This window comes from Cydia splendana, chromosome Z, assembly GCF_910591565.1.
Source record: "Cydia splendana chromosome Z, ilCydSple1.2, whole genome shotgun sequence".
In the NCBI taxonomy this organism is placed as follows: domain Eukaryota; kingdom Metazoa; phylum Arthropoda; class Insecta; order Lepidoptera; family Tortricidae; genus Cydia; species Cydia splendana.
Genome location: NC_085987.1, coordinates 13,438,197 through 13,464,629, shown reverse-complemented (window position 1 = coordinate 13,464,629; position 26,433 = coordinate 13,438,197). Strand labels below are relative to the sequence as shown.

Here is a 26,433-nt window from a genome sequence, read left to right as displayed (position 1 = left end):
ATTACATTTTTATAGTAAACAACAAACAAAAGTTCAGATTTCAAAAGAATGAGGATTACTTCGGCCTTCAAGCAGATTTACAGATGTGTGAAACAGAACTCGGCACTTTTCATTTAAACGTCAAATCGTTGTCATGTCATGTGTCACTGTCATTCCTCTCACCTCACTCTGCTTCATCCATCCTCATTCCCGTAAAAATGGCGACTTTCCTTCCTCGTTCTCTTGGTCTTGCTGAAACAGTAATTCGGAATAATGGAACAAAGGTAATTAAACCTTCAATCCTTCTAATGTACACTAAGCGTTACTGGGTTCATCTAAATCTAACTGTATTCGTAGCACTTTTACGTGTCGCAGTACAAAAATCCATATTCTTCGGCCGACTGGATTGAATTTAATTTTATTCGTCGAACCTAACTGTAAGTTTTTACAATATTAATAATATAGAATTACCTAACTAAGGTGTAGGTTAGATTTATGTAATTACAATTTTATTTTTAAATTTGACCTTGTAGTTTCGGCTGCGAATCTTACGTCATCATTCGGTTTTTTGATGGTTTAGATTAGATTCATTTTCCGAGCAATATCTTAAAGATTGATATTGGTGTATTGATTGATTACACATAACTCAATTGATAACCGATTTGATCATCTGTTTCTCAATACTTGTATTTGCATAAAGAAGTAAATCATCTTGCAGAATACATTTATTTACAAGTCATTGTATTTATTTGTAAAGAATAGTATAACATAAAAATACTCTTGCATGTTGAATGTTATTGTGCATTGTTCTGTGAACCTTATTGCTTGATTGTGTACAAGGCCAAAGGCATAAATAAATTGTACTTTTGACTAAATCAATTAATTACTATAATATAATATAAGTTACATTGTTGGATTAATCACCAAATTGGTGCTGGTTGGTTTTATTTGGCCAAGTTATGAACTAAAGTCCAACAATATCTTTTAATTTGGCAGCTCAATCTAGCTCAAGGTAAAGTATTATACTGCTCTTACATTCAGTAATAAAGAATCTATGTATAATGCTATTCTAAGATGAAAGTATTGTATATTCACTGTGTAATATGACAGGGCCTAGGGCCCCTGGTGTTCACAAAAAAAAAAGTAAACCTTCCCTTTTCTGAATTGTATGCATGCTTATGTCACTTCGAAGGCAACACAGCAGATTTTCTATATAACTATGGTTTAGCACTGTGACTTACATATACAACTATTAAACCAATAGGATTTATCCTGATTGATACTTTTAAATAATATTATCATGAGTCATTACCTGAATTGATTGACTACTGATCATTAACTACTGAACTGATTTTAATGAAATTTGGCTTGTTAAAAGCTTTAGTCCTAGAGATGGGCATAAGGCTATTTATTACTGTTTTTTTAACTCTGTGGGGTTTAAGGCAAGGGACAGGTGAGACCACTTTGTCATTGTCATAGCTTCATATATCTCTAAAAAAAGTTGAAGGCTAGTGCGGGGACAGTCTCATTCTACAAGAGGGGGTGCTTTTGTAGAATGAGAGGAGGCCTGTGCCCAGCAGTGGGGTGTAAGTCGATTTCTGATGTGATTGGATGACTGCCGCTTGCAGATATTTTTTCATGCTATTTAACTTTTTTGGAATGTGCTTTATCTAATGCAACAAAAAGCTAATAATGAAAGAAGAACATTGTACCTACCCTAGCAATGTGATATAAAAATCAGTTACCAGCCTATGAAGATAGATTGATGAATACTATGTATAGAATATTTATTGAAATATGTTGGAGGGGTAGCTACATACAGATTAATTTACAAGATGGCCCCCTCTTGTAAATTAATCTGTATGTAGCTACCCCTCCAACATATTTCAATAAATATTCTATACATAGTATTCATCAATCTATCTTCATTTCATCAATATTGTCATTTACAAACATCATGCTAATACATTTAAACAAAATGAACTGTACTTAATTTAATGATAAGAAAAAACTTATTCATTTATTTAAATCTATTGAAATTTACAATTTACATTCAGTAAGTCAATATATATGTCAATTTCCATAGTTCATTTATGCCATTTTACCTTATTTCTGGTTCTTTTTTCTCTAAAAGGCCAACAGTCAAGTCAACCATATAGTATGAGAAACATAAAATTTTTCCTTATTTATTCTTATTGTAAAAATAAGTATTTTAAAAATCCACTTATCTGAATAAAGCGCGAATTTATGCGTCTGCAATTTTTTAGTAGTTTCTTGTTTTCAAAGATGGTTTTAGGGTTCCGTACCCAAAGGGTAAAACGGGACCCTATTACTAAGACTCCGCTGTCCGTCTGTCACCAGGCTGTATCTCACGAACTGTGACAGCTAGACAGTTGAAATTTTCACAGATGATGTATTTCTGTTGCCACTATAACAACAAATACTAAAAAGTACGGAACCCTCGGTGGGCGAGGCCGACTCGCACTAGTCCGGTTTTTTTTCTTAATGCTCATAATCTTTATTTAAAATCAATTGAAACTTTATTGACCGTAGAGAAAACATACCTACGCACTCACGTATCGTCGTAGGTACCTACTTAGTTTACATAAACTGCAATAATCATAACCCTTACTTGTGGCTTCCTTAGTCAAATCATAATTAAAATTTGGCAATGATCATCAAAGTGGACGTTAATTAGATAATCTATAAACCGCAACATAGAAGTTACTCCTTAACAATATGAAGATTGTCTCAGCTTATGTAATCTCGTACACTAATTTGTATCATTTTGTACAATTTGTACAATTTCGGGTCAATAGGATTAGCCGTCGAGCTCTATTTGAAAGCTACACACTATAGTTATAACATTTATTGGTTAACCAACCAAATACAAAAGCGGATCTGTCATTGAACGACCTGACTTTAACCTACATTATTTGATCATGTAATGTTTTCATCTACCCTCAACTGGCTTGAGGAACAATTTGAAGGTAGATTATGTTTACTTTTATTTAAATATCTAAAGATATATACTATAGATCGTAACATTTCGTTTTATGAGATAATCAGTAGTATCAGTAGCAAGTATCTACATGTATAGAATAGAGCTAATATCAGGTGAACTTTTCAACTTGGACTGGTGGAGTGAACAAAGTCCACGTGATATTGAGCTCAACTATATCATGTTGAGCTAGCAACTGTCAACAGGCAAATCGTTATAAGTAGTTAAGGCGACGGTAGCGGTGGGTAAAATATCAGATTCTGTCAATTTACCCCATTTCACACACAAGCGCACTTCACGCACACTACCTCACTTTACTGGGACAGGTCAGTGACCCATCATGTTTTCTTAAGATTGGACTTTTAGTTTAGTATTGACCACTAGCCTCCTTTGAGGGTAAAAGCATTCCATTTAAAGATGAAAGAGAAACAATGCATTTAATCTTGCTTTCCTTGTCTGTTCATGTCACACGTGACGTACCTATTTAATTCATTTGATTGTTGACTGTTTTACTACCTAATATTGCTTTGTCGAGATACGCGTTTTGTACAATTAAAGCGAATAAAATAAGATGTCATTAAGTCAGATGTAAAATGTTATTTACTACTCTATACGGTTTTTCATAAGGTGCAAAATCCATTCAATAGGAATTTAAATAAATTAAGTTTCAGCAGGGTGGCAATTCCATTTTGGCGGATAAAGCGAAACAGAATAGTTCTATCGAACCTGCTTACAAATTTTCACGAGAATCAATTGAGACATGTGATCTGCAAAGGAGAACATACAAAAGCATTTTTGCCCAAGCTGAAACGGAGACCTTTGCTAACGCTCGGCCAATGATGGTTTAGGTACACCTATAAAAAATGGTTGTCCCTGCTGTAATTTTAATATCTTTATATTTCAACCGGTATAGTTTTACCTTCAAAAATAATCGGTATCGCTAAACAATAGCGGTACCTTACTACTTATACGTTCACGAAATCGGTATCTGCATAACTTGATTGTTAGTAAACTAACCTGGAAAATAATCTCAAAATCACCGAAACATTTATGTACAGTCACCTGCAATAATATGTTACGTCATTAGCGCCAACTTTGCCTCCAGGGAAACTTTGCCCAAAACGACAATTTTAAACAAATTCGTTAATGTGGAAAAAATGATAATAGTTATGGCCACCCTTCTGTTTTTAGTAGAAAATTGGTTATATTTCTGACAAAATATATGCCAAACTTGTGCATAACTTGACTTGGGAATTTTGAGCGTGTTGTCTAATATAGGGTATATTTCGGCGGGCAAAAAATTGATAAATAATGAATGCAAGTAGAAAAAATTGAGAACCCTTTGACAAATATTTCCGGGTTTCAGTTATAACACATGAAGCATAGATTATGTCTATTGAGATTTAAACTAAAAAGGCCTAAATACACATAAGTTTTAGCGGTGGGCAAAGTAATCCGGTAATTTGGCATCCATACCAACATTGCCCACCACCAAAAACGGATTAGGGTTGTCACTTTCATCTAATTTATCCAACTTCGCAAGTAAAAGAAGGTTATGTTTGTACACTAAAATAAGTTTATAAATATATACTGTATTTAATTTGTCTTATTATCCTTTATTTAGATGTTTTCTCCCGTTAACGAATGAAAACACAACAAAAATCATATTTTTGGTCATTAAACTATTGTAACAGATTTTCTCAAAAGTGACAACCCTAGCCTTTGTAAAATGCTTAGGCGAGCCTTATTTGGAAATGGGCAAAAACGGGTAGGCAACATTGCCCAGCAAATTTATTTAAAAGTTTTTACACTTATCGCTAAGTTATTAACAGGGAATGGTAGGATTGCCCAAAACCTTTAAGTGATCCTTAGACATCATCATCATATGAGCTGTATTTGAATACCAGATTGACGTGGGCAATGTTGGCGAAAACCCCGGATATTTTTTTATTTTATTTCTTTATTTGCCCGCCCTCTAAAACGCAAAAAATGGGTAAAAACATGATAAAAAAATGTTTTCTTCACATAAACTGATGCGTTTGATCACAATGGACGTGCTGAGCAAAAAAAAGTCATATGATGAGATTTTTTTTTGAGAAATTCGTGTTTAAAAGAAAAAGCGGGCAAAGTTGGTGATAATGACTAATGACGGTACCTACTCTTCGAAGGCCGCAAAAATATGTGACATGCTCTTATGGTTCTACAAATAAGATCGTGTCAGATATTTTTGCGGCCTTCGTTGTGTAACATAAATTGCAGGTGACTGTACATTTGGAATAATTATTTTATTTAGTTTCAACGAAAGTTTCAAGTTTAGTACGAAAATACTTCAGATATGCGATATGCACAAAATGTAGACCTAATCGAAATAAAACATTGCTTTTTATAGTAAATTTATAAAACATTCGATACATAGGTATACATAACAATAACCAGGCCACAACGCTATTAGCCTGTAAGCTTCATCTCGGTCTCCAAAGCCGCAAAAACTTGCTAGTACTTAGTGCTGGTCTAGCCGTTATTTTTTCTTGAAGATTTTCAGAGAACAGCACGTACACGCATTATACATATAGACGGAATGAACGGCATAATCATAATAATTTATTCGTCGCAATCCATGGTATTACAGATCTAGGTACACGACTTTCAGGTATTACTTATACGAATTACATAACTCTTCCTGTTAATAGGCAATATTTTAATATAAAAGTTCTATAATATAATACAAGATTACAGTTGTCATCAAAATTCATTGACATACAGAAGTCAAATACGTTTTTAAAATGACGCAAAATGATACCAGCATAATAAAAATTGATACCAATCAGTAAAGATGAGTCTTTAAACTTTTTTCATTTTAAGCGAGTTTTGAAGGAACATAATACTTAAATTCGACTGTAATCGTATTGTTTTAAGATAGTTTACTGCGGTTTTCAACAATAATGACCCGTAAATAACAGCAAATGAAATTTAAATGAGACGAGGGCTGATATTTATGTACCCTATTTTTTGAAATACATTTTATCTACTGGTATGCTTTCTCGTGTGCGTATATGATTTAATGTCAATATAATTGTCAAAAGCAAGAAAATCAAGCTGTCATTTTCATTTGAAGAAGTACACGTGTGCTCCGGTGTAGCCCCAACGGGCATCTGACTTGAAGAAGAATTTTGAGTGATGTCGTCAATGTATGGAAATTGTTCGAAAGTTTACATTTGAGATTGAATTTCTGTGTTGTCTTTGTGAGTAAAAATATAAATCGATAATAAATTGGTAGCTGAATTATCTAGCTTCCAAAATCATACAATAATTCAATTACTGTCAAAGACAAAATTGTTTTGATTCTGTCTCAAACGGAACTCCATATTTTGATTTTTTGATACTTTTAATGTCGATTTGTGGAGAATAACAGCAAATTAAAAATATAATGGTATGAAGAGTCGGTACACGGTTTCTTCGTGAATAAATTTACGTGTAATTTAATGCAATTATCAAACATTTATTGAACAAATTATGGTTACAAAGTGAGGTCTAAATCGAAAACGTCATATACCGGCCCCTTAAGTAGTATCACTACACCTTATAAAACAATCTCCCCCCGCCGCGCCGCGTCTGTCTGTGTGTTTGTATGTTCGCGATAAACTCAATAATTATTGAACGGATTTTCATACAGTTTTCACATATAAATAGAGTGATTTTTCAGGAAGGTTTAAGTTTATAATTAGTTAAGGCTTTGTGTAACCCGTGCGAAGCTGGGGCGGACCTCTAGTATAAGTATAAACTGGTTAGGTTTCGGACAATGCCTACTAACCCATTCGCTTCAAGTTGACTATGGGCGACCGTTACATGAAAACGTCACAGGTAGAATTACTAGTACTGTCGACAAAAAATAATTTCGTACTTTATCTTTTGATGCTCATTTTATTTAATAATTGTTTTGATTATATTAAATGTAAGTAATAAAACTAATTGTAAAGCTGTGGTAACCGAGTAGATAGGCGTCAGAGAGCGTGATGCGGGGAAGCGGACTGGGAGGTAACGGCAAACTTGAAACGAACGGGTAGTACAGCGACCGTATGTCACAGCGCTTTGCCATTAGTATTAACAGCAACCCACGTACTGACTTAAAAGATTCGCAAATGAATAACTGCATCAACGATGGTATACACATGGTACATAACAGACTTTCAGAACAGATAATGCCCGAGTCTTAAATTGCGTTAGCACTCTGTATATGCATTTGTTACATATAGCGGTAGCGCGGGGGGAGGGTCGACGTTATTGATTGCATGTCTATTGCTATGTTAACAATGCCCATATATCACATACATACAGTAATTAAGCTAGGGACACACTTATTCCACGTATGCAACGTATGCAATGCATTATGACATCTGAACCCTGAAATTTGTACGCTTAGAAACATACTTGTCATACGCAACGCAACGCATGACAAGTATGTTTCTAAGCATACAACTTTCAGGGTTTAGATGTCATAATGCATTGCATAACGTTGCGTACGTGGGATAAGTGTGTCCCTGTCTTTACTGCGCTAGTCTGACACGTCCTATGCGTTATTGATTGGCTAGTATTTCCTGAGCAAGGATACCTTGACAAGTGCAGTGACGGTGAACTATTACCCGCTTGGTAGATCTTTTCTAATTAGCTATCAGGAGTAGATCACTGATTAGATGCCATGTGGTTAGTTCATAGGCTGTGCTCGTCTACATACGAGTAAATAAGTGGCTTTTTTAGTTACCCGTGTCAGTCAATTGTACGATTTCGAGATATGAGACTTCGTAATCGCAAAAATTCATATTCAGTAACAGAGCACTGCTATATTGACCAATTTGGGTAAAGACCACCACGTCTTATACAATAAGCGTTGGGAAATAAAAAAAACTACGATTTTTAGGGTTCCGTAACTCAAAAGGAAAAAACGGAACCCTTATAGGATCACTCGTGCGTCTGTCTGTCCGTCTGTCACAGCCTATTTGCTCCAAAACTACTGGACCAATTAAGTTGAAATTTGGTACACATATGGAAGTCTGTGACCCAAAGACGGACATGTAATAAAACAAATGAATTTTAAGCATAGCTCTCAGCATAGCATAAGCTCTTTTAGGGGGAATATGAGAAAATTCAAATCAAAGTTTTGCACCTGTGTTACCTCTAGATGACAGGAAAACCTATTAGATATCAAGAGTCAAGCGTGAGTCGGACTTAAGAAAAAAAAACGCGGTTGGGCTGTTTTAGGGACACAGCCGTAATGGTTTACGTGAAACTCGGTGTGGACAGCTTTTGCGAAGGCCGAAGGCCGAGCTACGCGTAGGGCCGAAGGCCCGAAGCATCCCCCAGTAGCTTTTTGAAACACACGGCCGATGGCCGAGTTGCGGGAGGTTAGTGTTCAAACACAGAACAATTATAGTACAAGTGTCTGTATGCGAAGGTCGAAGGCCCGGAGCCTTCGACATGTGCATGCTTCCTGCAAAGGAGATCGTCGATTTTGTTCCATCTTTTGTTAAGCGATTGGGCCCGATACCTATAGATTACTGGAAAAACGTGTAAGAAGTCTGCAATTAAGCGTAAGCCGGACTTAAGAATAAGAATTGCGGATAAGCTCTATCAGGGCCACAACCGCAATTGATTTACGTGAAACGTGGTGTGGACAGCTAGTACGAAGGTTGAAGGCCGAGCTCTGCGTTGGGCCGAAGGCCTGAAGCATCCAAGAGAGGTGCGCCTCCACGCAAGGTCGAAGGATGAGCTTTAGGAGGTTAGTGCTCAAACAGAAAAACAATTGGTTTAAGTACGAGTAGCTAAATGAGAAGGCTGAACTGCCGTATATCAGAGGGTCTACCGCGAACACCGAAGTTCGCAAATTGCGGGGATTTCTCTTTTACTCCAATGAAACCGTAATTAGAGTGACAGAGTGAGATGCCAGCAATTTACGAACTTCGAACTTCGAACAAAATTAAAGATAGCCAGCCGTGTGTGGAAAAATTGAATGAACAGTTGAATGTACTTATGAACTTCGCTTTGCTCGCTCGTTCGAAAATGTGTGCAGTACGGAACCCTTGGGACGCAAGTTCGACTCGCACTTGACCGGTTTTTTTTATTGGTGAAATACTCGTACATCCTTCAAAAAGCTATCCTATACTATACGGTAGTTAGTTAATCATCTTCAGCAAACTTTTTGAACTGGAGAAAAATATTAGAGTTAGACCAAGCTAAGCTAGCAGCGATTTTGATTAGCCCAGCCCAGACAGTGTGTGTGTGCCCAGCAAGTGTTATTTTTAACGTCAAAATTTTATGAAAAAATGACGTTTAAATAACAGTTGCAGTCTGGGCTATTTAAATCGCTGCCAACTTAGCTTGGTCCTAACTCTATGTAGGTACATATATATCAAATCAAAATGAAATAAAAAAGATAATTTCAGGCAACAATACCCATAGAAATAGAAACATACATTCAATAAATATACCTAATCTTAAAAGCTAAAATTCATTTAATCACAATTTTAGTTTAATCATTTATATTCTCTGAACTCAGTCAACTAAACACGTTCACTGTCCTCATTGCCCATCCGGGCAGGGAACGTGTTAACACAGTTTTTATAGACTTTCTTCGGACTAATTAGCTCGAGGTCCACAGCTACTGGCAGCGACGGCCCTGCCCCACAAGCAGCAAGTCCGCAACCTGAACGTACACGAGTACGTGAGCTACACGCTGCTGCGCGACGCTGGCATCCCGGTGCCCAAGTTCAACGTCGCCAAGTCCAAGGACGACGCCCTTAAGTTCGCTAAGGAGCTCAACAGCAAGGACATCGTCCTTAAAGCTCAGGTTAGTTAATCGTTTCAATTACAGTCCAATGTTGGACTCAGGGATGTTGCGGATGCAGATTTTTTGACATCCGCGGATGCGGATGCGGATATTTAAAGCCGCACATCCGCGGATGCGGATGCGGATGTCAAGATTTGGTACTTAAAAAACGTCAAATATTACATTTTTAGCATTTTTTATTTAAAAAAAAAAACGAAACGTTTAGTATTTGAGCAAGAATATAGGTGCGTTTTATTTAATAAACAGTAACTTGGCCGACTTTTCGGGATCTAGACGATTTCGTTATATGTATGTCGTAGTCAGATCGTATAATCCGCCGTATTACATTACGGCTAGCCGTTTTCAAAAACGGGCGTTTTGAAATGCGGCGGTTCGACGATTAGCCGGATTGTCATTGCTATACGTTCTTCAATAAGGCGGCCTACGTTTAGCCGCATCGTACTACTATATAGATTGTAGAGAGACCAGTTCTTTGGGTCCGGAGTTTGACAATGTTTGCAATTTAATTTATTTATACCATGGTCCCACCGCACTACATATGTTTATTTTCCAAAACATTTCCTTCACAACTTAAATAGACGGAGCCCCGCTTTGCGGGGCTCCTTTTTCTGGGCGGTTTGCCCTTCGGGCATCTGAAGCTACCTAACGAACCTAACCTACTTACCTACAGCTACGCGTTTTTCCCCAAATTGTAATGTTTCCAGGGACGTCTCACTAAATCAATAGGTAGGTAGGTTCGTTAGGTAGCTTCAGATGCCCGAAGGGCAAACCGCTCAGAAATAGGAGCCCCGCGAAGCGGGGCTTCGTCTAGTTAAGTTGCGAATGAAATGTTTTTTGAAAAGAAACAGTCCGACGAACTCCAGATTTGATGGACACCCCAGAGTTTTTCATAGTTTGTTGTTGTTATGTCAGGCAGCGTCACGAGTGTTAAAAATGGGAACTAAAAACTGTCAAAGCGGCGGCTAAAGACTCGCTGTATTACAATACGGCTAGCCGTGTTGAAGAACGTATGGCGCCGAATACATTCCGGCGGATTCTCATTCAGCCGCATTCAATCCGGCTAATCGTTAAACCGTCGCGTAATGTAATACGGCGGATTATACGATCCGACTGCGACATGTATATAATGACGAAATTACCTAGGGGCTATTCATAAATTACGTCATTTCAAATTAGGGGGGGGGGGGGGTCTGGACATCGGATGACGGTAGCACGACGTAGGAGGAAACGGGGTCCTTCGAGGCATGATTTTTGGATGATTTTAGTTGGACTTTACCCTTTGCCAGGCCGCGCCAATATACAAGGTTTTCCCAACAATTAATCAAGCTTTGATTATTCATTTGAAGACAAGTCCAGTGGCGGATTTGCAGTCTTTGCCGCCCTAGGCCCCAGGCCCTGTAGCCGCCCCTTTCTCAGCACCCATCATATTGACTACATTTTGAGTTAAATATTTCTTGTTACCATCAGCGAATTTTTTGTCACCATTTGCCGCCTCTAACATCTTGCCGCCCTAGGCCCGGGCCTACTGGGCCTTATGGCAAATCCGCCACTGGACAAGTCACATTTCCCGAAAGTGCAATCTTTAAATCCGAATGCTAAAGTTGAAATTCAATTGGCGCGTATGTGGTCAATAAATCGTACTGTCTGGAAAAGGGTTAACTGTCGTAGCCACACGATTCGCGTGCCGTGCGGCAACCGTTTGTGCGATAACTCACTTGCGATTTTCAGTTACATTGCTTTGCCGACTACTGAGGTACAATTAATAGAAGCGATTGATCAGATACTGCAATGTAGAGACATTCGCATGCGAGTTCTTGCGCCAATTACACATATAGGAACCATATGAGTGTTTCCGAAAATCATATGTGTACAGAGAATAATTAAATAAACATTATCATTTGCGCAGGTCCTAGCCGGAGGACGAGGAAAGGGAGCCTTCAAGAATGGTCTCAAAGGCGGTGTCCGTATGGTTTCCACGTAAGTTTTGTTGATGTAAATACCGTATCGTTAAGTATAAAAAAGATAGTAATTTAGTGTACCTACAATAGGTGAAAACTAGATCATGCTTGCCCAGATTTTATCGCGTACACGCAATGACCTGAAAAGCAAGGCCATACCTATCATACTATTCATTGCGTAAGAAATGTGGTAATAATTTTTAAAAGACACTTACATATGTATGCAACAATCAAGATTGTATATGTAATTGTAATATGTATACACAATTTAAGAATCGCCTCCTAAATAGTTTACAAACACTAAAATAAGTATTCATGAACCCACGACTGTGTTGTATCGAAACGACAATAAATCGTTTCACGTCATTGTTATAATATATTACCGTGTCACCGATAATTACGCTCCAAGACAATAAGATAACGATCAGAAGTGTCCGAGTCGTAGGCATAACAAGATTGGCCTGATCAAAGAGACATATGCACACTGGCGCTGCTAGACTGTTTGTTCCAGTCCAATAACAAATGCACAAATATAAATACATCTTGAAATATATTCCTCTTGTGTCGATGAAATACGAATTCAAACATTCAAGTTGCTGCGTCCTATATTTTATGTTCGTGAAGGAAACAAAAAAAAAACGATAATCGCGTTGTAAAATTAATATGAATTTCCTCCTTATCATCAAACGACAGTCAAATAGGCAACTAATGTCTCCCTAACCGCCAAGTGGGACGCCAGTTGCGCACACAATATCTTAAGCGAAATACGTGACGAAATATCATGTCATCGACAAAGTGAATCATTACATATAACTCATTCGGAACACGTAAACTTTCTACTTTATCGTATTATTCGAAATAGTCACGTGAAACATCACTTGCTGGCTTGCTACGTGTCGGCACAATTACTTAATCAAACACGACGGTCGGTGGATTTTAGCACCCATACATTTAAGTATAGTTGTTATATAAGGAAGTATATTAGGATAAGGCGTCAAGCCGTTCAGTTTAGTTACGTAATACCTGCAAAGCATTGGCTTATCTGGAGCGTCCCTGAATAGTTATTGTTTGTATTAGGTTTGATGGTCGACTTCCCGTGCTACGCTCAGCACGCTAAAATGCGTTATAGACATAGGGATCAGCAATATTCTTAGGCCCTTTCGACCTAGCATCGAGTCACTGCAGTGGGAGCCTTGCCCGTGGCTAATCAACTGATTGGTCGTTGACTTTGGACCTTGGACTATTCATTATCTTTACAATTGTTGACCGAGTATAATCGTATATGCTGCTATTTATATGTTAATTATATATGGAATAAAACATGTCAAAGACAACAATTATACAAACCGTATTTTTCGTAGGTTCAAATTCGTACGCGAAAAATATATATATCGAGATTCCACTGTATGTTATCATAGCAACCTTTATTTAGCACATAAATAACCGAGTACTGCATGTTCAGATTTCAGATATATAAAACTGTAAATTTTGTGTGCGTACGTGGGGTACTTGTACTAGCAACTATTTTCCTTTTAAAAGTTTACACAGAATTATCAGTTTCCATTTTATGGTTTGTGATAGGTTATAAATTTATAATAACGATCAGTAAATGCAAAAAATAAAGAAGTTATTTGTACACAGACCGGAGCAAGCTGCTGACCTCGCGAGCAAGATGCTCAACCAGTACCTGGTGACGAAGCAGACCGGCGCCGCCGGGCGCATCTGCAACATGGTCATGGTCACCGAGCGCAAGTTCCCGCGCCGCGAGTTCTACGTCGCCATCATGATGGAGCGCAGCTTCAATGTAAGTTGGCCTGCGAATCTTTCTCGACTAGTAAGTGGTGACGAAGCAGATAATGGGTCATGGTCATCAAGCGCAATTTCCCGCGCCGCGAGTTCTACGTCGCTATCATGATGAAGCTTTCTTTGTGCGGTCCTTCATTTGATACCACTTTTTAATGATTCAGATATGAATTCACAATAACGTGTACGTGGTGAATGCAGGGTCCCGTGATAATCGCGTCGTCGCAAGGTGGCGTGAACATCGAGGACGTGGCGGCGGAGAACCCCGAGGCCATCACCTACGAGCCCATCGACATCATGACGGGAATCACTGCTGACCAGATCAACCGCGTCATCGAGAAGGTACGCCAAACAGTAACAGCGCCTAGTCTTGGATAAAACATTTATTTCTAAGTTGAATACACGACAGTGATCAGATCGACGCAAACGTTGGCGATGTTAGGAGCGCTGTCATCTCTAGGGTAGAATTCCTTGCTCTATTATAATCTAAACAAGTTTTAACGTTTAGTTTATGATTATTTCCCAACTTTTAATAATTTCCTTTACAGATTGGGCTTCAAGAAAGGCAACAAGAAGCTTCTGACATGATTGCCAAAATGTATGAGCTGTTCTTGAAAAAAGACGCTCTGCTTATCGAGGTGAACCCTTACGCCGAGGACGCTCTCTCTGGCAATTGTAAGTTGTGCCACTTATTACTTGTGTGAAGACTGTACAAAGCAGTTCTGATTTAAACTATCACGATTTTCACATACACATTATTATTGACCGAAGCGTTAACGAAGCCTCCGTCTAGCGAAGTCTCCATTTCAGCTTGGGCAAAAATGCCTTCGTATGTCCGGATGTTCACCTCTACAGGTCGCAATCATCAACCGAATTCTCTTGAAATTTTGTGATCAGGTTCGATGGTTCAATAGATTTCGATTCCGTTTTGCGAAATTTTTCAAAATGGCGGAATCATGAGGGCTCGCGAGGTCTACAGCTCACAGAGCCACTTTAACGGGACTTACGATGACATTATTATTTATTCGCAGTCTTCTGTCTGGACGCCAAATTCCGTTTCGACGACAACGCCGACTTCAGGCAAAAGGAGCTGTTCGATCTGCGCGACACCACGCAGGAAGACCCCAAGGAAATCGAGGCCGCTAAGTTCAACCTGAACTACATTGCTCTCGACGGTAATATTGTTATTTCTATTTCATTATTTTCCTTTATTAGTGACAACAGTCAGGACCTCTGGAGTTGCAGGCGTCCGTAAGCTACGGATCTTGCTTGCCACCGACGTAGTATAAAAAAAAATGGACAGCAAACATATACAGGGTTACTTTTTTACCGGTACAATAAATTTTACCACATCATTGGTATCGATAATAGATCACATTGCACAAATAAAAAAAAATTTTTTTTTATTTCGCATCAATTAATTTATCCTTCACCAATTTAGTAACTTCTGGTTGCACTAATTACAAGGTGTCAACGGTATGAGGTAAAAGGGGCGGGGCGGGGCGAGCGGCCGGCGGCGCACGATTTGACAACTGTTGGAGACTAAGAACGCAACCTCATTAGATAGGTTTTATTTTTCTGTTCTTACTGACATGTGTTGTCAGGTCACTTCTTGATTTCCTTCAAAAATACGTTTGTGTTATTTGTTCCCGTTTTATTTAACTCTCACTTATCTTACAAATAACCATCAACAACAAAGCATCCGGGAAACTGCGAATGCAAAGTGCAACCCTTTGACCGATAAGACAGTGCGTTTGACGAAATTAAACGTGAAAATTACTTGGAAAGAATCGAAGCAAACGTACAAAAACGGGCACGGCTTTGTTTACAAAACCACGGACAACATTTTGAACATTTACTTAAGTATGTGAATTAGTACGAGAAATGGACTCCATTAATTAGGTATGTAGGGTAGATTTCAATCATTGTACATAGTTGATTCCAATTTTTTAAATACGCCTCAATGAAAAATGTTGCAGACTTACTTCGTAATTTTATCAGATTTCGAGACCTTTTGTCATACTTCACACAAAGCAACATCTTCATTTTGACAGTCCTAAGCCCGTGCAAGTATGAAGGAAGAATTGGGATCAAGTAGTATTTTTTTATGTCAATACGCCGCCGCCGCTCGCTAAATCGCGCGCGATGACGTAAACAAACAGTTGCCAGTTCGTGCGTTTGCTAATTGATGCGTAAGGCATCCACATTTTCTAGTACTTTAGCGGATAAGTTCGGGCATTGGTATTTTTGTTTTTTTGTTCCCAAATAGTAGTAACAAAGAATGCTGGTATTTTTTATTATTGGCAACAATTACGTATGTTGATTTATTGTACTGGTAAAAAAGTAACCCTGTATAACTAATGCCACAAAATGGTCCCCAATTCAGCAATCACCGTATCATATTCATATTTCATTTGATACTGTTTTCAAATTTTAATTGGTATGATAAGTAATTGTCGTAATTGATAACAATAAATATCACTCATATTAAAAATATACAAAGGTGCTCAAGTTGGTATTCCATCTGTACAATTTCTTTGTCCAATGTCATTGCGTCTCACTCTCTCATTAAGCAAATTCTGAGACAAAATACACATTGGCCAAAAAACATTTCACAGGTGGAATACCACCCTCAGGTACGCATTTCTGAGGCCAAAAGAAGGAAAAATTTAATATGAATCTAGGTAAATTTCGCATAAAAACATTTTATTTTTTTTGTTTTTTGAATGTATGTACTTAACAAAAAAGTAAATGTCATTGGTAGATGGTAGAACTATCATTTAATGAATTGGTACTTACTTTTTACCTAAAACCTAGTTTTTGCAACGTCTTATTCGCCGTCCGCCATTATGAAAATTCTCCAAAGCTCCAGCTACAAAAAAAAAAACTTAAATAAGGAAACTGTATGTTGGTTGTTTTGTTTGACAGGCACGATCGGTTGCATGGTGAACGGCGCCGGACTGGCCATGGCCACCATGGACATTATCAAGCTGTACGGCGGCGACCCGGCCAACTTCCTTGACGTAGGCGGCGGCGCCACTGCGCAAGCCGTCTCGGTATGTACCACCTCTATAGCTCACACTAGTGTGAATGTTCCCTCAAACATTTCGGTACAGTTGGAATAAGTTAAGGTTTATTACACGAAAATATTGTCAAAAACGTGGTGCGGGCGAAAGTTCGTTAGATTTCATTCCAAGGCTGGTAGCTATCCGATAATTGGATGAAAAACGTTCAGAAAACGGCGTTTTTCTGTGGACATTACAAGAGTTAACTATGTATTTGGATACATTTTTCTAATTTATAAATTTAATCGTACAAAGTTAACGTACAGTAATTAATAAAGATATCGTACGAAAATTAGGCTTCTAAGTTCGTTTATTTATGGACACCTGGCTTTTATAGATGTATAACATGCATAATAATAGTACTTGCTGAGAATGAAAGTGTTGTGATTGTTTGTATATTGAGACTCTTCGTTAATTATAGTTTTATTGATGCTCATTTGTCCAATTTTTGACACGCATGGCACGTGTAGCCTTGGAATACTTTTTACCGAATTAGGTCCTATTGACTTGTCCACGCGTTCATTATGATTATATTGAAGTGCCGTCTTTGATACATTGTTGGCAGTTTATAATTGATGTTCTATTACAATTGCATGCTGCCACATATCGTTTATTATTTATAGTTCGATAAACCGACCATCAGTGGCAAAAACATGTAATGATTGGGGTGTATAATAACTTATTTTGTTTCTTCATTTTGGTTTTCACGGGCCTATACATCCCGGTCTTTTGATAGGCTTGCGTGGGGATACAGATCCTTATTTATTTCTCCTCTTAAGTTAGGTTATTTATAATATGAATATAAAAGTAAAATATAAAAACATTTACAAAACAATATAAAATACATATAAACACATTATAAAAAACCTAACCTAGATTGCCGCCGGCAGCGGGGCTTGGCCCAAGCTGCCGGTGGTCAGGGCCGCAGAGTGAGGAACCGACGTACTATATTACCGCAAAATTACCGCCTTCTGCATCTGACCCTTGATCCAACCACCCAGCGAGAGTCTCTCTAGGTGTTGGTCGAGACTCTTCGCTATTAGACCGTTCACTGAAACGACTATCGGGACAATGATCGTCGAATCAACATCCCACATGGCGGTTATCTCGTGAGCCAAGTCTAGGTACTTACTGGACTTGTCCTTCTCGGCCTTCACGAGATTCTCATCATGGGGGATGGTGACGTCGGCGAGCACGGCCCGGCGCTGCAATCGGTCTATCAGCACGATGTCAGGCTTATTGGCGACAATAGTCCTGTCAGTGATGATAGATCGATCCCAATAGAGCGTGGCACGACCATTCTCGAGAACAGGCGCAGGTAAGTACTTGTAGTACGGTACTTCGCGGTCCACAAGGCCATACAGAAGAGCAAGTTGCTGGTGAATAATCCTGGCTACGAGATTATGTCTGTGCAAGTACTCGCCGTTAGCAAGATGAGAACAACCGGAAATGATATGCCTGAGTGACTCTCCGGGACGGCGGCATGCCCGACAAATGTCGACCGTACCGTCCTTCAGGATATATTTCCGATAGTTGTTCGTCATCATCACTTCGTCCGCAATTGCACAGGCAAAACCCTCGGTTTCTCCGGAGAGGTCCCCGAATCGTAACCAGTTCACCGACGCGAGCAGGTCCACACGGGTCCCGTGAGGGCCTTGTAGAACCGCCCGTGTAGCACCTTACTCTCCCATGCCGCCTTGCGATCCGCAGTACTTAGTACCACAGGTTTGCGCCAGTTCTCATTTGCCAAGGAGAGCGGCGTGAGGTTCCTGTCTACTGCCACCACATCACGATGCATCCCACACTCGTTGTTAAGGAAATAATTCCTGAGATTGTACACCTCGCGGTTGTGGAGATCCTTGGCGTTTAGGAAGCCTCGGCCTCCACACTTCCGTGGGATGTACAATCTCATAACTGACGAGCGTGGGTGTAGCAAGCGATGTGTGGTGAGCAGTGACCGGACCCTCCGATCCAGGGCGTCCAGCTCGGTCTGAGTCCACCTTAGTGTGCCAAAGGAGTAAGTGAGTAGGGGCATTACCCAGGCGTTGAAGGCGCGCACTTTGTTGCCTCCTGACAAAAGACTGTTAAGGACTTTTGTGAGCCGACTGAAAAAGCGCTCCTTCACCGAACGTCTAATACCCTCGTCCTCAATACCCAACGACTGTGACATACCAAGGTATTTATAGGTTTCTGATTCAGAGATAGATCTGAAAGACATTGTTTCAGAAAGTTGTAAATTTGTTGAATTTACAACCCTCCCCCGCTGTACATGCATAACCGCACATTTATCGACACCAAACTCCATGTGGATGGCACTACTGAAGACTTCGGTGGTTTTCAGTAGCTCCAACAAGTCTTGGCTATTTGGTGCAAATAATTTGCTGTCATCCATGTACAGAAGGTGAGAAATGACTTCACCCTCTCTCCGAAGCCGGCAACCTAGTCCCAAATCCTTCAGCAGGGTGCTGAGGGGATTCAGAGCTAGGCAGAACCATAGGGGACTCAGACTGTCGCCCTGAAAGATTCCTCGCTCAATCCTTATAAAATCCTGCGGGCCAGGTCGGTCATCCCCGCCTCCTGGTTGACGAAGGACTGTGGTCCACTGCCCCATACACGCGGTTAGGAAGGCTCTCAAAGCTGCATCAACTTTATACAGCTCTAAGACCCTCCCCAGCCATTAATGAGGCACCGAATCATAGGCCTTCTTGTAGTCAATCGAAGCGGCTGAGAGGGCCCCCTTGTTTCGCCGGATTTGTTGGCAGATGGTCATGTCAATGAGGAGGAGCTCTTTAGTACCACGGGACCCAACCCTACATCCATTTTGAGCAGAGGCCAAAATATTGTTTGCGACAATGTGCGCGTTGATTTTTGCTCTCAAAATGGATGTAAGGAGCTTGTAGAGTGTAGGCAAGCATGTGATGGGTCTGTAGTTCTTTGCTTCCGTGGTACTACCGGACTTATAGAGCAGGAAGGTGACACCAGTTGTTAAGGAAGGTGGGAGAGAACCAAGCTCGAGAGCTTGTTGAAATTGTGCTGCCAAGCAGGAGTGCGAGCATCGGAACCATTTTAGCCAGAAGTTGTGCAATCCATCCGGCCCAGGACTTTTCCAGTTCTGGGCCGTTCGGATGGCACAACTTACGTCATCGGGGCTGATGGTGACTGCCCCCATAGGTTCGATGGACTCGCACTCACGCTCGACAACACTCATCCAACTCCCCTCAGTGTGTCCGACAGGCACCGACCAGATGCTACGCCAGAAGTCATTCATGACAGTAGCATCCGGTGGCCGTGAGTCGGACACACGAAGGTTGGTTTCCTCCCACTTTCGGTACATCTTCCTTGGGTCACTCTGGAAAAGACGATTCTGCTGGAATCGGTCCACACGCTCTCTGTAGCGGCGAATACGGTTTGCCCATGCATAGACTTTCTGCTTCAGAAAGTCGATGCGCTCCGTAACGTTGGCTATGTAGTCGCGGGGCCTGATATCCGTCCCCGCGAATGCCTGGTTTACAAAGCGCATTACTCGGGGGCGATTGTTGCCCCCCCCTGAAGCAGATTAGCTTTGCGATAAGAGTCCTAAATAAAAGAGCTGATACGTCGCTCGATCCGTATTTGCCATGCGGGGGCACCTCCGGCGGTCCTAGGTGCATGTTCAGCGTCCGGAAACTTGACTCGTGCAACACGGCACGCCGCGATGGCTCCGCAATACATGATCGCGTGCGTATCATCTAAATCTTTACTAGTCCGCAAGTATGGCTCTAGTAAAGCGTTTAGGGCTCCCATTAGCGCTAGATTGCGTCTATTCATAGGCAGACGTGGTAATCGTGGCCTAGTATTGGGTGTGGAGCGATACTGCGTAATCGCCTCATACAGAGTCCTCCTCAGTTGCTCATTGGCTGTACTACTCACACTCTGCGCGAACTCCTCCCCGTCGGCACAGAGATCTACCCGCGGCGCCCCCGGTGCCTGGTCGGGTGCCGGCACCGGATCCGGCGATGTGGCGGGCGGGTCCCTCACCGAGGTGGAGGCTGCGCGAGCAGAGAGAGCCTCCAGGCGAAGCCGATCAAGTGTCGAGTCATCCAACCGCTTTAACCGCTGGATGACTCGCACCTGATCCGATAGCCGTTGCGCAGTCACGTCGATGGTTGGTTCGAGGGCCTGAAACAGTGGAAGCATTCGGACACGGTACGCGCATAAGTCGGTTCCCCCCTCTGTAGCCCCATAGTAGGCGCGCATGACGTTCTCATTCATGGTTTGAGACCATCGCATGCGACGCACTACACCACCGGCAGCGGGAGCCGTGGGCGGAGCAAGATGTCCCGCAGGCCCCAAGCGTGCCGACAGCGGTGGCCGCCCGCGTCGCGCTGGTGGTCGTGGCGGCGGCGGCGGCGGCCCGCACTCGTCGCTCGAATCGCTGGTATCGGGCGCAGTGGCGAATTCCTCGCCCGATGACGGTTGTGAGGAGACGGACGAGACGGGCGAGGGTGGTGGGCGTGCGTTGGTTGTGATAGACGCTTGTGAACGCGCTTTACTCCGTGTAATCATTTTCCTTTCTGTCACTCGACCATTGTTTGTCGGCTAGTTTCGTACATAGTTACAATTTTTGCGGTCACGTATCCTTTGCGAAGTGTCGCATTAATGTGAAGGTAACTTTTCCACAAAAAAAATTCTACGAAAATGTAATAAAAGCCAGTAAAAACATATTTGATCACATATAAAACGGAAAATTTAGTAAAAAACGCGTCTGACGTTGACGGCGTCAAGTTTTGCATAATAATAGTACTTGCTGAGAATGAAAGTGTTGTGATTGTTTGTATATGTACAGCTATATTGAGACGCTTCGTTATTTATAGTTTTATTGATGCTCATTTGTCCAATTTTTGACACGCATGGCACGTGTAGCCTTGGAATACTTTTTACCGAATTAGGTCCTATTGACTTGTCCACGCGTTCATTATGATTATATTGAAGTGCCGTCTTTGATACATTGTTGGCAGTTTATAATTGATGTTCTATTACAATTGCATGCTGCCACATATCGTTTATTATTTATAGTTCGATAAACCGACCATCAGTGGCAAAAACATGTAAAGATTGGGGTGTATAATAACTTATTTTGTTTCTTCATTTTGGTTTTCACGGGCTTATACATCCCGGTCTTTTGATAGGCTTGCGTGGGGATACAGATCCTTATTATTATTATGTTATTATTAATAACATAAATTCAAATACACATTTTAAACCTGCAATACGTAGACTGAACGTTTGTCTAAAAACAACTCAGAAGTCCTCAATTTTAATGATGATACTAAGGACATTCATCCGCTTCTTTTGTAAAACATACTTTTCAAATATATTGAGATATGCTATAAATAGTAGCCCAAAGCTTGTGGTTATGACATGATAGCTATGATCATCATTGTTGCTATTAAATACTCTTTTTTATAGGAAGCCTTCAAGATCATTCTGTCCGACCCGAAAGTGACGGCCATCCTGGTGAACATCTTCGGCGGTATCATGCGCTGTGACGTCATTGCTGAGGGCATCATCACCGCCGCCAAGAACCTCAACATTCAGATCCCCGTCATTGTCCGACTTCAGGTAACAGGCTACGCCGGCACACCATGGAATAATTCCTTACGATTTCACTTACAGAATAATTATATTTGGATGATAGTGTCACGGTTGCCGCAGAGCACCATTTGGTTGCCCGTACGGTGTTCAGACGCTGTACGCCAAGATATTCAAGAATTTTATAAACGAGTGTGAGCAAGTTAGGAATGTTATATTTTGTGTTCAGGGCACGAAGGTGAACGAGGCCCGCAAACTGATCGCGGAGTCGGGTCTACGCATCGTGCCGCGCGACGACCTGGACGAGGCGGCCGCGCTAGTCGTGCAGCTCAGCGAGATCGTGTCCCTCGCCAAGAAGGCCGGAGTCGAGGTCAAATTCGACATCCCTAGATACATGCTCGAGAAGTAAAACAGTATTAGCTCGCCCAACACTCGGCAAACGATCGACTCGTTAGTTTGCCGATGTTTGTACTCATCTATCATGTTTCACCAGTCGGCCAAAGGTCATTCGATCTGTTCCTCGTAGTATCGTCGTGTGTGAAATGCGAGATAACCTTTACGGTATATATGTAGTACCTTGCAGTTCGTTTGGTTTGACTATATCCGGCATAATTTGCGCAACGTAATTATTATTGAATCATTTAACTTTTAATTAACGTTTTGTTTTTATCAACTGTAAAAGAGTACGTACTGCCGTAATGAGACTATCTATTCTACCGACATAAAAAAACAATGTGTCGCAAATTCCTATATTGTGTAATGTTAAAGTATTACGCATTTATTTAACGTTAACCATATTCCTTATTATATAAGCTTCAAGAATGACCTTTGAGCACTTCAATAGTCATACGAAAACGTCTTTACCGTAAGTCTTGTTTGCTTCTTCGAATATTATTGTTATACTGAACGCGATCAGTTGATTCATTGTTACTAGCGACGTTAATCATACTCTAGATATTATTATAATTATATTAAGAGTTACTGTAGTAGTAGTTACATAAATATCAATATTGGTTGATAGTAGATAGGTACAAATTATAAATGTTTTATTTATTTTTTAGTCCTTTTACATTTTGTTTATCTCATTTACTCGAGATTTTGATACGATCGTGTCCAGCTTTTGAGACTTATTTATATGACGAAGTTAACCACACAAATGCTTGATTGCGAAGATTTTACCGCTTATTATAAAATATTTTCAAACTGTAACAGATGGTGATGACATATATGAGAGGAGCATCTTGAGGCAAACGTAACAACGAAATTATTCGGATGCGCCTTTACACATTATTTTTAACTACAAGGCAAAAACATTAAGTTCTTTCAGGTGACACTTGTAAAAATTGATAGCGTTTATTCAAATAATTATCATAATTAAGTCGACGAAGCTTACGAACTTTACACAGGTTGTTCACTAATCATTCATAATATTAAGGTCAAATTTACTAGTTACTTATTCTATTTATTGAATTAATGTTTAGTAAAGTCGTTGTGTAGTAATGTAAAGCTTCTGTATGTACTCGTACCGTACTTTGTCTCGCACGTACAGTTAGTGATGTGCGGCGGCGTTCGCGGCGGGCTTCCAGCGCGGTCGCTGTTGCCTCTCGGTAAGTATTGTTTAATCGGCGGGCGCCCTCTAACGGCATACCGTGAAACGTGTAACATGCAATAATCAAGTATTTTGTAAAATGTTTCTTTGTAAATAGATACAATTGTTAAGTTCGTGTATTTATTGGGAATAAAGTGATTGAAGTACAATGTTGTATTAACACCGTATAACACATGTAATTATTATTTATTGGATTAAAAGGTCACTTGTTGTAATACATTTGGTTTAGATCTGTATTGTAGTTTTTTTTATCTTTTTACCTGTAGGAACATCTTATTTTTATTATTAGGCGATTCTATCATCGCAGATGCAACATTAAAGCGCCAGTACCTAGATATTTATATACAATTTTTAACAAGAGTTAGGGTCGGTTGCACCAAACTGTTCATATCGTTAAAGAGTTCGCAAAATTTTTATGTATGGTAAGTTTCATAGTAAAGCGCCGGGGCGCGCCGGTTGACGTTGATCAGTCTGTCAAATGTGGTTGTAGTGTAGTAAATAAAGGTAGTGGACCCCGCAGTAATTCCTCAGCCAGAAAAAACTTTACAGTATGATAAAGTATCAATAAGTAAAAAGTATTGTATAAATTTCCAAAGAATAATAATAATAGAATTAAAGTAAATACCTAAAGTCTTAAATCGTTAATAACTTTTTACGGAAAAATGCTCCGTTTAAACTTTCTTCACCGGACATATTCATGTAACGTATTTCAACAATATATGAAATATCAAAAAAATAACCTTGCAGAAATCCCAGTATTAATAAAATATAATTTTTTGGCGTGTCTTGGACCGGAAAATTGCTCAGTCTAATTTTTTCACTGGAATGCCATTTTATTGCCGTTTTATAACTACAACATGAAAATCTAAAAATTTTCCGCTCTCAGTTTTTAATAGTTCTATAATACATACATTTGGGTACGCATTTTTTTGGATTTTCTTACCCACTGCGCCAAATTATATTCTATGATCATATAAGAAGAAAAAAATGACAGAGCAATTTTCCGATGAAAATGAGCGGCAAAAAAAGGAATTATCATAAAAAAATATTCTCATGTTTCACAAAACTTTTAGATTTTTTTCTAGTATCACATACTGATACAAATAACTTATTTTGTAAAATAATTTTGGACTGAGCAATTACTCGGTTCAATATATAATCAGATTTGTGTTTTTACCTAACTTAGGAGTGTTTTTTTTTTTGGATATTTATATGTTAGTCTCGGCTCATGCTATACAATAACCTAGCTAAATTTCATCGACCGAGAAATTAATGCATGGGTCTCCATACAACAACTTGCTTCATTTACTATACTATTGGTGCAACTGGCCCTTACACTTGTGGTTTGAGTGTATACAATGATGTCGGGTCACAACTGTAATAAAAACTAAAAGGTAGAAGATACAGTATGCGATTTTTTATTTGCTTTTACTTCACTCGGTACATTTCATAGTCATCTTCTTGGCATTCGTCCCGGCTTTTGGACACATCTCGCTAATGAAGCCTGTGGGATCGGGGAATCACAAGATTTCGATTTATTGCGAAACTATGCGTTATTGATAAGGATCCGGTTTCCTCACATGTTTTTCCTTTACCGAAAAGAGTTTGGAAAATATCAAACTGTATTTCGTACATAAGGCCCGAGAAACGGGGGAGGGTCAACTTATTTTTGTTGTTATTCTGTCCCGTCAGCCAGGCGACAATAGTAACATAGTTCGTTGGGAAAAAATGTTATAATACGATCTACTAATATGTTAAGTAGTATAATGAATCGTTCAAGGAAAGGGATTATAACTGCCTAAAATGTAAGTACCTTAAGAGTCAGTAACCATGACCAGTGACAAGAAAAATTGGATTAACCCCTGATGAGTAAGAGCCGGGGTTCCAACTGGCAATCAACAGATTAAAATTAGATTAGTAACGCGATAACGGGGAATTCAAAAATGCCCGTGTATTGCCAAGCAAACCCCGCTATACAGGGTGTCCCATAAGTGACACGTCACAGTGACACTGGAGGTAGACCTGGCCAAGAGGACCCAAACCAACTTAACATGACCCCAGTAAAAGTAGCACGGTTTTGGAGTTATTGCCAAATTAAGGTCTTTCATGAATTTTTCTCTTTTTTTTACATTGTTAGTGCCAGTGTGCACTCGGAAAGGTCTCGAAGTTAATTTTATTTATGTGTACGGCATCATGAATAGTTAATTCAGATAACAGAATAGGTATTTTATCGATAAACAATGTAAAATGCAATAAATTACTGGTTTAATCTTGAATTAAATTCACAGCGAAACATTAATTTCGACTTTGACCACCTATCGTGAAAAAAAAATACTAGAAAAGTAATGAGCAAATAACGTCAAGATATTGAGCATGTTTTGCAGATTCAAAAATGGTATGACACATGTACCTTCCTGCAATAAAATAGGATTTATTATCATCTTTCGAAAGCCTCATAAAAAATAAGTTAAAACTAGGAAATCTGCAATCCGTTGCTACTTAGTAAAAATAACGATTTATGTTAAGATATCTAATTCTGGATACAGAAATAAAAAAAACGTATTTGCCGAATGCCTAAAAGAAAGAGATGGAAAATGGTTATCTCC

The 26,433-nt window shown here is 39.7% G+C and overlaps 1 protein-coding gene across 1 annotated transcript; it reads left to right on the top strand.

The window, feature by feature from the left end:
* Positions 1-117: 117 nt before the first annotated feature.
* Positions 118-24,061, top strand: LOC134804173 (succinate--CoA ligase [ADP-forming] subunit beta, mitochondrial). The gene is made up of 10 exons (XM_063777102.1): positions 118-263; positions 9,633-9,821; positions 11,728-11,798; positions 13,421-13,583; positions 13,784-13,924; positions 14,131-14,257; positions 14,614-14,757; positions 16,511-16,638; positions 22,096-22,248; positions 22,448-24,061. Exons 1-10 carry the CDS (start codon positions 198-200, stop codon positions 22,625-22,627), a joined length of 1,362 nt encoding a protein of 453 aa, XP_063633172.1. The 5' UTR covers positions 118-197; the 3' UTR covers positions 22,628-24,061.
* The last annotated feature ends 2,372 nt before the right edge of the window (positions 24,062-26,433 follow it).